General features: G+C 39.7%; 1 protein-coding gene across 1 annotated transcript in view; it reads left to right on the forward strand.

Annotated features, from left to right (window-relative positions):
• Positions 1-508: 508 nt before the first annotated feature.
• Positions 509-12,221, forward strand: part of LOC137255496 (uncharacterized) — a 97,065-nt gene continuing 85,352 nt past the window's right edge. The window contains exon 1 of the mRNA XM_067792932.1: positions 509-826. Coding sequence (XP_067649033.1) covers positions 509-826 — 318 coding nt within the window. The remainder of the gene's footprint in view (positions 827-12,221) is intronic.

Genomic DNA, 12,221 nt, shown 5'->3' on the forward strand with positions numbered 1-12,221 from the left:
TTGCAACATTACAGCAAGTCCATTTTTCAATTTTGTCCACACCATAAAGCTAAAGTTCTTCCGCCCCTTCGTCTCTCATTTGCTAAAACGTCTATTCAAATTAGAGAAGCAAGTAGTGTTATCCATAAAGTTTGTCAATCTTGTACTTCCCACCTTCTAAAATGCCACTCAAATACATTAGAGAAGTAAATTGAAATATACACATTGATTTCAGGTCAAGATCTCATACGAGTTCGAAAATTGAAAAAGTAAATTTAAATCCTTGTGCCTGTCTGTTCTCGAAGACAATAACACAGTCAAACATGTGAAAGTTCTTACGTTCACGCGTTTTTCAGTTCAGTTGTGACAAACAAAAATAAATCTGTTTCAGCGATGTTCTGTAGTTCGTCCAGCCAATGTACTTTTACCTGTAAACACAACATTTCATTTTGTTTAACGCTGCATTTAGCTCTATGGAGGCATTTTGTAAATGAGTGAGTCGGGACCAGACAATCCAGTGATCAACATCATGAGCACAAACCTACACAACTGCGATACAAATACATTTGACAACCAAGTGAATGACCCTGACCACTCCATCCTGTCACTCCCTTTTCACGACAAGCACCGGTTCCTGAAGACCAAACTTGTTGACCACATCATCAACTCCACTATCAACCCCGCACCTAAACCCAAAACTACCAAGTCTGACTCAGCCCCTGTTCGCATCTCACTTCCTTACACTGGCAAAACATCACACCACATTAGCCGTATACTCAAGCAACAGGCAGGCATCGACACATACTTCACCCCAGCCACACCCATCAAACCATCATCAGGGCAAATGGTAGGAAACATTCCACAACAAAACAAGAGCCTAAGGGTGTGGTATACAACATTAGCTGCACCTGTGGCAGCAACTACATTGGGGAAACATCCAGACCACTAAACATTCGCATCAAAGAACACAAGACATCAACAAACAAAGCAGACAAAAAATCCACAAAATCAATTGCAACACTATCAAAATACTCTCCAGCAACAAACGTGATTACAAGCAGATTACAAAATTGGCAGAAGTTATTCACATCCGCAGAGACAACCCTTCCATAAACAGGGATCAGGGTATATTTCTTCCTAACCAATTTGACACTTTAATCAACAAATATTAATCTCTGGCTTCCGTCACTAATCCTCCATTTATTGGTCCCCTCAACGCTGTAATCCCCCTGTATATCCTTTGATGTTTTTGTTATCTCATCTCCTCAATTATGTTGCTGTTATTGTTAATCTCCTCAGCAATATCTCATGTATCTGTATATAAACTGTTACACCTTGACCTCCCATATACTTGAAAACGGTATAAGAATCCATACCGAAACGTCGCCATTGTGAAAGTAAAGAAGTTGATAATCCATAAAACTTGTTCCTTCACCTTTAATAAAAATCCAGTCAAGCCAGTAAATGTCAACAGTCACTGGTCCGACTGGCTTGTGAATTTTCTTGGGATAATTTTGTAAAAATATCACTCTCTCCGACTAGATAAGTAATAATATACTTTCCAAAAATTAGACTGTGTATGTTCAATAATTTAATTAGGGAGATTTGGAAAACGGCAAAATCTCCTGGGGTAAAGACTTCGCCGATAACCCCCATTGCTTTCCGACTTGTTTAGTGATAATACACTCTCCAAATATTATATTATAATATGTATGAACAGCATTGAATCTAGTTGTCGGTCAGGTCAGAGGAGTTTCCAGCTCAACCAAAAAATCTTGCTTGCACTAGTATCCTGCTTGGACAACCGAACTTCCTGACAATATTGATATAACCACATAAAAGACAACTTTGGATGGACAATTTTCAATTTGGCATATATGTTGTCAATGACAGATTAGTCATTTTACATTCCTCAAGTTGTGAATGGTAGGACGCATTTAAAACTTCTCAACATTTATCGTAATTCTAATGAAATGTTTATTTAGCCATAACAAACAAGCTTAAGTTCCAGTGACATGCTTTGTCATTAAAACACAACTTAACCTTTGGAACATTTGGTGTTAAAAACTTTAAAATCCACATACTGTCAACATTAATGACCTAAAGATGGAAGGGCAAGGCCTAACGTGCTCCTGAACGTAAATGTGTTTAAACCCTCATCAACTATTTCTTTTAGATGGAAAACTACTTGATGGACAATAGAACGGGATATCTAGTCAGACTGAATTTGGGTTGCAAAACACAGGTTTCTGTCTCCCCATTTTGTAAGTGAGAATGGTTGCGCATTTGTCTGCTTTTAGCAATATTCCAACACTATCAAAGCGGGGAACATATGTAATGGGATCCACACACTGGGGAATCGAACTCGGGTTTTCAGCGTGACGAGCGAACGCTTCAACCGCTGACCTTAGCCATCGCCCCTTGTAAGGTTTGTGGAATGAGCTGTACCAGCTCTTGGTAACGGTTCTCCTTACGACATGTGCTTCTTATATCTGGTGATTTTTATTGAGTCATTTAAGTTCAACTGAAGATAATCAGCTCATGCTCAGAGAACTAGGGAAAATTGAAAGTTGATCCTTATCTCGTAAATGAATGCAGAAAGATATATTAAGAACGATCTCTGAAAATTGATAATTGAAATATGTATTTCTTTTTGAACAAGGCATCGTAAATATAGATTACATTCTTCAATTATCCAGTTATCAAAGAAAGAAACGCGCGATCCATTTTTAGAAGAACGTATTGCTTTAGTTTAAGAGCAACAGTTTCGTGTAATTTCAATGGTTAAAGGGTGAAACTTCCCGTGGGTATACACAAAGACTTCGCCAACACAACAGCAGTCTGTCTTTTGTGTTTCTGTTTACACAAAGATGGCGTCCTGAACCTTGCAAGGTTACAATAAGCAGCAATCACTGCTCTGCACCGTCTTGGTACAGACTTGATAAGTGGACGAAGTCGCCTCCAGTTTCTAAGGGTCCACGTCCGGACTCGCCGCAAGCGATTACGCAGACATAAGCCCCTGAAACCTGGAGCGACAACCACTTTACCCACGTGCAAGGACTTCGTTGGTGTACCGATTTGCTGCCCTTAACCACTACTAAATCAGATCTTCGTATGCTGGATCTGGGATCCTACATCATGACACTGTTGCACCGAATCTGTCGACCTGTCGAATTCAGTTATGGGTAAAACTTTCATTTCTCCGATGTTCATTTCTCCAACGGCTGTCTTCCATATGTGAAGAAGGAAGCGTGATTCATCAGGTTCACCTCCAGTTTCTAAGGGTCCACTTCCGGACTCGCCGCAAGCCATTACGCAGACATAAGCCCCTGAAACCAGGAGCGACAACCACTTTACCCAATCGCATCCAGACAAAAACGAATGACAAAATTAAAACTTTTGCCTTTTCACAGTGATCAATAACGCATTCGTTTTCCGCTTACTTGCACGTGTATTTTTCATGTTTTCTCGGTGACGTTTGGGCGAATATTTCTTCATGCAATACAACAAGAAGGGAAAGTTAAGATCGACGCGTTTCGGCACAACCATGCAAAAATGACGTTTTTGAAAGAACTAGTGTATTTGTATTGTTTTTGTCGCAGCTACATGACTTCAATATTTTCAGATCACCTAAACGCTTGTTTTACTGAAGAGTGTACACCACACATCACATGAAAACGTTGTAGCATCCCACTCCTCCCTGTATTACAGTTTGAACAGATTCCGGGCTGCTATTTCAGAAATACCTCATTAGTGTGTTCTTTGGATTATCCGCGAGAAGAAAAAGTCCAACATCGGTCATAAAGTAGATAAACGTGCGCTGTTTTGACCTGAAATACACGATTTCAATCCTGTGTATGGAGTGAGTGGTCGATCTTAATTAAAATCGCACAATAATGATTAGTCAATACGATTTGACGTATCAGTCGTGAATGCCTACCTTGGACTGTGAATAAACTGTTTCACTTCTTGTAGTAGCCACAAGTTCTGCAAACCATGATTTCTAAATGATTCATGCATTGATTTGACGTTGTCTACGAATGGCAACATACATGGCGATGTGGCAGTAAAATTTTAATTCGAACACACATTCATTCATTCATTCATTCATTCATTCATTCTCAGAATCACTCGGCCAAAGCGGCTGTAGGGTAATTAGAAATGCATAAAATCGGTGATTTACAATGTGATTAGGTTGTCTGACAAAACATTCACTTGCAAACTAAGTTTGAAATCGATTGGATCACTGGATGAAGAGACATTTACTAAAAGACCGGGTCCACATGCATTTCATGCTAAACTATATATACCGTTCATTCAGGATTAGACATCAAAGATCGTGTCGGCTCCAGTCCCGAGTGGTTACAGACGGCCGTCACGTAGCGGGGATGTTGTTGACTGCGGCGTTAGAAAAAACCAAATAAATATTACTTGTCAAACCTTTTTCCAACGATTTTTCTATGTTCTGATTGTGTTTGAATCAGTGAGTCACTGAAAGTTTATGTAACTTCCAGTACTATATTAAATAAAGACAGAACAATGTACTTCCTACAACATACCTTCGGTGACTTGTGGTAGCATTACTGTCGATCAGGGAGTTTTCTGCTTGTCCGAAAGAGCACACCGCAGTCACCGCTGTATCACAGTCGAATCGTGCTTAAGTAATCTACTCAGTCAAAATTGCATTTCCTTTAATGCTTTAATGTCACAGACTACTGTAGTATTCAAAGTATATCTCCGGTCAACAGTAAGAACCCTGTCTAAGTTCTTATAACTATCGTGAAGCCACACACTGGCTTATTGGTCATAACTGGTGGATGGATGTCAGATCTCTTTATTTCTTTTCTCACCATAATTTCTCACATTAACAATCGTCTTCACTTGTTCAAGTATGGTTCGTTGTTTAACTCCGCACTCAACAATATTCCAGACACATTGGTCTCTAAATGTTCGAGTCTGTACTAGACAATCCAGTGATCAACAACATAAGCATCGATCTATGCAATTGGGATACAATGACTTGTGTCAACCAAGTCAGCGAGTCTGACCACCCAGTCCCGTTAGTCGACTCATACACCAAGCATGGGTTACTGAAGATCAACTTTAACCCGGATCTTCACGTGTGTTCAAATATTGAGCAAAGGCTGCCTCGTTAACAGCTGGGACAACATTTTTAAAAAATCTGTATTATATGAGAAGATGAAGATGGTGAATGTGTGTTCAGTCCTACTTCGATAATGGTAGATTTCACAAAGAGAAAGAAACCTTTTTCTATCCAAGCCACAACAAATATCGCTCACCTGTACAATCACCTGAACTACTGACTGAGTATGGTTTTACGCCACATTTAACAATATTCCAGCAACATCACGGCGGGGGACGATTGTACCAATGTGGTGGAATCGACCCCTGGACATGAGTGTGGTGAGCGAACGCTTTAACCACTAAGCTATCACACCACCCCCTGTTAGTCTGCAGAAACGTGAGGTACGACTACAGAGAGCATTTCTCATAATACTCAAACATTCTGGCACACGTAGCGTATTAAATAATACGATATATAATGTCAGTCTATCAGCAAATGTCAGACATCTCGCAAACCCTTGTATCATTACCAGCAACTCTCACTTGATTCTTTTGTCCATCTGATTCCTACGTAAGAAAATCGTTACAATGATGCCCGCGTCGATTTTCCAATCTCCAGAATACGGAAAAAGTCTCCGGTAAACAAACAGACAAGGAGATGACACTAAATGGTTCACGTATAATATAGGGTTTCAAATCAAAACAAGTAACTGTAAATGACCTACCATGGCCTTTCGAATAGAGCATCAGTGCGACTGAAATGGCAGTTAAAAAGTAGCAATAAATACTCAGTTCGTAAAGAAACGCGAATCACGAAAACATGTTTTATCTTGTTTGAGTGGCATTTTAGAAGTTGAGATGTACAAATAGGACAAGTTGACATGGATAACGACCTCTTTATTACGGGCACCCGTTGCGAGCCACCTCCTCGTGGTGGGTGCTGGGTAACGCCAAGAGCTCGCCGACACCCCCGTAGTGGACCCGGGGGGATATTTGTTCCACCAACCCGTTTGCCGTGGGTTGCGGCCCTGTGTCGGTGGAGGACGGGAGTCTGGGGGTTGAGGGCACTGGGGACCTGTGACTGCGTTCCCTTTGCTCAACACACCCCTTCGACCCTTACTTCACCTAGACGGGAGGTTGAATGGGCCCGGTTCAACCAATCGGCTGGTCATGCCAAGCCCTGTGCATAGATTATAAATATATCATTGCACAAATATGATTTGAAATTGAAATTTTGGTCTTGGATTTATTGGCTTCTGAAACATCTTTGATTTTGAATTATGTTGTTTTGTAATTTGCCTAGAGTCGTATGCCCAGAAGGCGGTGGCTCATGGGCCAATCTGGTAGAGTAATTACTTTATGATTATTCTACTTGAGTATATCATCCGAGTATCCTTGGTGTTGCAAGCTGGAGGCCCGCTTGCTTTAGCATTGTCCTTTGTGATACTCCGTGGTGGGTGGGGAGCTCGGATGATGAACCAATTTACATTACCCATGGCTTATGAAATCCCCCTTAAGAAATCAAAACGTCAACTTGAAATTGATCCTGTTGATACTGACCATAGACCGTCTTTATCGACTGAGTACTGGTCACGTTTCCTTGTAATCGAAACTCCTGACAAGACACCATTAAAATTGAACCCTTTCGCAGTATCTAAGGGTATTCAAGGTATTGCTGGAGATGTGAAGAATCTTAGACGCTTACGTTCGGGTGCCCTGCTCGTTGAGTGTGGGAAAAAGCAGCAAGCAACCAATCTGATGGGTATTGATTCTTTTGTGGGCATTCCGGTCACGGTCTCTGCTCACAAGACCCTGAACACAAGTAAAGGTATTGTCAGAGATCGCGATCGGTTGCTTGCTGATATGTCAGAACTTGACATAGCATCCGAAATGAAAGATCAGGGTGTGCTTTATGTAAAGCGTTTTTCAACACGGAAAAGTAATGAAACAATCCAAACAAATACCTATCTGTTTTCCTTTTCTTCTCCAAATGCTCCCAAGTCAGTGAAGGCAGGTTACTGTAACATCCAAGTTGAGACATACATCCCCAACCCTCTAAGTGTTTTAAATGCCAGAAATATGGACACGGTGTATCTACCTGTACATTGTCTGTTGTGTGTGCTCACTGTGGTGAGAAGACACACACAACAGAAGATTGTGACAGTGATTTTAATAAATGCACAAACTGCTCAGGCGACCATTCATCTTCATCGAAACAGTGTCCAATCTGGAGAGAGCAAATGGAAATAAACAGAATAAAGTATACACAAAATATCTCTTTTTCTGAAGCAAAAAAACTGGTGAAGAGATCTGACCTTACAGAAAGTTACGCTACAGTAGCAAACGCATCTGTGCGTAGCCCTAAAATAACAAAATCATCTACAAGCTGCCAAACTACCTTGACTTGGGTCAACAGCGACTCTCCACAACTTCTATACCCAGCTATGTCATCCCAGACTGAGGAATCACTTCCTGGAACTTCAAAGTCTTCTTCTGATCATAAATCATCTTCGCAGTCACGCACTGAATCTCAATCTTCAGCCGATAGACAACAAACTGCTAAAGGTAAATCTAAGCCTAAGCCTGATGCTTCAAAACAACAAAGTGGCAGAGCTCCTAAAGGGTCACAAAATAAAATTCAATTGCTTAATAAATATGGGTCTTTTGAAGACATGGACGTTTCTGAAAACGTCCATTCTAGGGCACATAGCTTGTCGCCCTCCAAAAGAGTGCGGGGTAGATCCCCAATAAATCCCCCCAAAAGATAGTTTATTCCAATAATATTGTACAGTGGAACTGCAGAGGATTGAGGACTAATTTACATGAATTACAGCTATTAGTCCAAGAGTTTACACCTTCAGCGATATGTCTCCAAGAGACATATTTAAAACAAACAGATACATTTGACCTTCGTCATTTTAATGCATATCATTCTTTTTCACCTCCGGGTGATAGAGCCACTGGCGGGTCATCCGTTCTAGTCAGACAAAACGTTATTCAAAGCCCTGTATCACCTAATACTAATATGCAGGCTGTTGCTGTGAGAATTACTTTACATGTAGCGTTTACGCTATGCTCGCTGTATATTTCGCCGTCTTCGACGTTTGCCAAAACTGATCTGCAAGCTCTCTATGACCAACTCCCGAAGCCCTGTATTATAATGGGAGATTTAAATGGGCACAACCCTCTCTGGGATAGTGTAAATATAAACACTAAAGGTAAGTTGTTGGAGGACTTTTGTTCTGACAACGATTTATATATTTATAATGATGGCTCCAATACGTATTTACACCCTGGGACAGGGACCTATTTTGCTCTTGACCTGTCACTCACAAATTCAGAACTACTTAATGAATTCGAATGGTCAGTCCACGATGACCTATGTGGATGTGACCATTTTCCTACTATATTAAAAGCTGTAACTCCATCTGATTTTCCTCCATCATCAAGACGGAATTTTAAAAAGGCTAACTGGACTTTATATGAAACACTGTGTGCTGAAAAGCTTAAACCTGAACGTTTTATTGACGTTCCTGATGCTATTAAATGTTTTTCTGATGAATTGAACTCCATAGCTGATGAATGTATACCAAAGTCCTCTGCAGTTCCACACATAAGAAAACCATGGTTCAACGATGACTGCAAACAAGCTAGGAAGGCAAGGAAAAAAGCAGAACATTATTTCCGTCGCCATCCTATGGTGCATAATTTGAATAAATTTAAAATTGTAAATGCTAAAGCACGGTGTACTTTTAAACAGAACAAACGCCAATCTTGGCAAAATTATGTATCTAAAATAAATTCTCGGACACCCATGTCCAAGGTATGGAATATGGTCCAGAAAATTAAAGGTAAAGGTACTAAATCTACTGTCAATCATCTTAAACATGGAGATCAAGTACTTACCGATAAATCAGATATCGCAAATAAACTGGGTGAAACCCTTGCTAAACACTCTTCCTCTTCTAATTATTTACCTAAATTCCAGCAGTATCAAAAACAACAAGAAAAGAAAACTATTAATTTCAACTCAGATAATGGGGAAGATTATAATGAAACTTTTTCTATTCATGAACTCCATACTGCTCTTGATCAAGCTCATGATACAGCTACAGGAGCTGATAACATACATTATCAACTCCTGAAGCACTTACCAGAATCCTGCCTAGAAACTCTCCTAAATATTTTTGATGATATTTGGACATCGGGTAACTTTCCTTCATCATGGCGTGACGCCATAGTGGTACCCGTACCTAAACCTGGACGTGAGCATACCGATCCATCCAATTATCGTCCGATTTCGTTAACTAGCTGTGTTTGCAAGACCATGGAACGCATGATAAATAATCGACTTGTTTGGTACTTGGAAACAAATAACCTTATAACTGATATACAGTGTGGTTTCCGTAAAAACAGAAGTACTGTCGATCACTTAGTGCGACTGGAATCATTTGTTAAAAATGCACTGATTAATAAACAACATGCTGTGTCTATCTTTTTTGATCTTGAGAAGGCATATGACACAACCTGGAAATATGGTATTTTAAGAGACTTACATGACTTCGGCTTGCGAGGTCGTTTGCCTCAAAATAACAGACAGTTTCAAGTGGGTTCTACCCTGTCTGATCATTACAATCAGGATCAGGGTGTTCCACAAGGCAGTATTCTGTCAGTCACACTTTTTAGCATCAAGATGAATAGTTTATCAAAAGTTTTAAACGATTCAATTGATGGATCGTTATTTGTGGATGATTTTAATATTTCTTGTCGTGGTAAAAATATGCATACTATTGAACGGCAACTGCAGCTGTGCTTAAATAAAATAAATAAATGGTGTCTTGAAAACGGCTTTAAATTTTCTAAATCCAAAACTAATTGTATACACTTTTGTCGAAAATATAAGCCGCATAAAGATCCTGAACTGTTTCTAAATGGATCTCCCATAAAAGTTGTAAAGGAGGCCAAGTTCTTGGGAATAATTTTTGACTCGCATTTAACGTTTCTACCACATATCAAATCCCTCAAAACTAACTGCCCTAAGGCACTTGACTTGTTGAAAGTGGTTTCAAATTCTAGATGGGGAGGGGATCAAGCTACCCTCCTGCAGCTCCATCGATCACTGATCCGGTCAAAACTTGATTATGGCTCCATTGTATATGGTGGAGCCTGTAGAAGCAACCTAAAACTTTTAGATTCTGTTCATCACCAAGGTCTAAGACTTTGTCTTGGCTCATTTCGAACTTCACCTGTTGACAGCCTGTACGTTGAGGCTGATGAGCCATCTCTTGAGGAGCGACGTGTAAAACTAGCTTTACAGTATGTAACAAAATTATATTCTAGTGAGTCAAACCCTGCATATAACTGTGTTTTCAGTTCTCTGTATGAGGATGTATACAAAAAGAAATCTTCTCTTGTTCCGCCTCTTGGTTTAAGAATTAAACCATTTCTTTCTTCAGCCGGCATTGAGCTGGAATATATAGCTCCTTCCCGTCTTCTGTCTTCTCCTCCTTGGCAATTGGTTCGACCACAGGTTGACCTAACATTAACCACATTTAAAAAATCAGAAACGAATGAATTACAGTATAAACAAGAATATAATCAATTGAAACATAAATATAACAACTATAAATCCTTATTTACAGATGGGTCCAAGGACGGTGGCGCAGTTGCTTGTGCTACTGTCATTGGATCCAGAACAATATCTTCTAGATTACCAAATAACAGTTCTATTTTTACAGCAGAAGCTAACGCCATATTAACAGCTCTTAAATATATTCAAAGGCACCCTAAACGTAAACAATACATAATCTATTCAGACTCTCTTTCTTGTCTTCAGGCGATTAAAAATCTATCATGTAAACATCCACTTTTAATTGACATTATTGAATTGTATAATAATCTTGCTACTGGCCAATGCGACATCGTCTTCTGTTGGTTACCCAGCCATGTAGGCATTTCAGGGAACACAATGGCCGATCTTGCTGCCAAGGCAGCACTCAACAAATCTGTGACACCACTTCTCCTTCCATACTCAGATTACAAAGCGAATATTAGAACTTATATACGTGATCTGATGCAAAAGAAGTGGGACACCCAAGTAGGTATAAATAAATTACATGAAATAAAACCGTATATTGGTTACACCTACTTGAGCTGTCAGTCCAGATTTGAAGAGGTCGTTATGCGACGATGTCGTATTGGTCACACCAGATATACGCATAAATACCTTTTGAAAGGTGAGGATCCTCCGTTTTGTATCCCTTGTGATGAAAGAATCACGGTCAAGCATGTCTTGCTTGACTGCGTGGAATATTCCATCACAAGGGATACCTATTTTAAATCACGAAGTATGAAGGACCTTTTTACTAATATCAGTTCTCATTTAATTATTGGATTTTTAAAAGAATTAGATTTATTAAATGAATTGTAAATAGATAATTTTTATTATCGGAAGTTTAAATTGGTAACTGTGCTTGTTGGTGGCTGTGTCCTCAAAGGGGGTTGAAGTATTGTAAAACTATTGTCCTCCTGAGAGGGTACGTAAGTCCACAAACATTCAAAGTAAATTCAAACTTTCCATGTTTTTAATCGTAGAATAAATGTCTTTTTACTGAATGGCTAGATTTCCCGAATTGCTGACTCCTGAGGGGATGATGTAAATCCAGCTAGGGTCCATGCAGGTAGCCAAGGTACTGTAAGTCCCCATGGTCCCTAGTATGGTGATCTACCTTCAGTTGTTAGCAATCTATAGCCCATTTTTATCTTGTATTGTCCTCTATAGATAAATTGTTTTAGGTATAGTTACTAGTTTTATATTCTACTCTGTGATATTCTAGTTGTTTTACTGTCCTTCGTTGACAGGTTTTATAATAGGCATATAGTTCATTTCAGAATTAAATGTTCTCGTCACGATATGGCTGAGATACTGCCGATGTGACGTTAAATGTTAACTCACTCTTAACTCACTCTTTATTACGTGATTGCGACGTTTCGATACAAATTCTTGTACCGTTGTCAAGCAGGAATGATGAACAAGTTTTATACCGCCTTTAGCAATATTCCTGCAATATCACGACAGGGAACACCAGAAATTGGCTTCACATATTGTATCCATGAGGAGAATCGAACCTGGGTCTTCAGCGTGACAGGCGAACGCT

The sequence above is a fragment of the Haliotis asinina genome, chromosome 11 (assembly GCF_037392515.1).
Source record: "Haliotis asinina isolate JCU_RB_2024 chromosome 11, JCU_Hal_asi_v2, whole genome shotgun sequence".
In the NCBI taxonomy this organism is placed as follows: Eukaryota; Metazoa; Mollusca; class Gastropoda; order Lepetellida; family Haliotidae; genus Haliotis; species Haliotis asinina.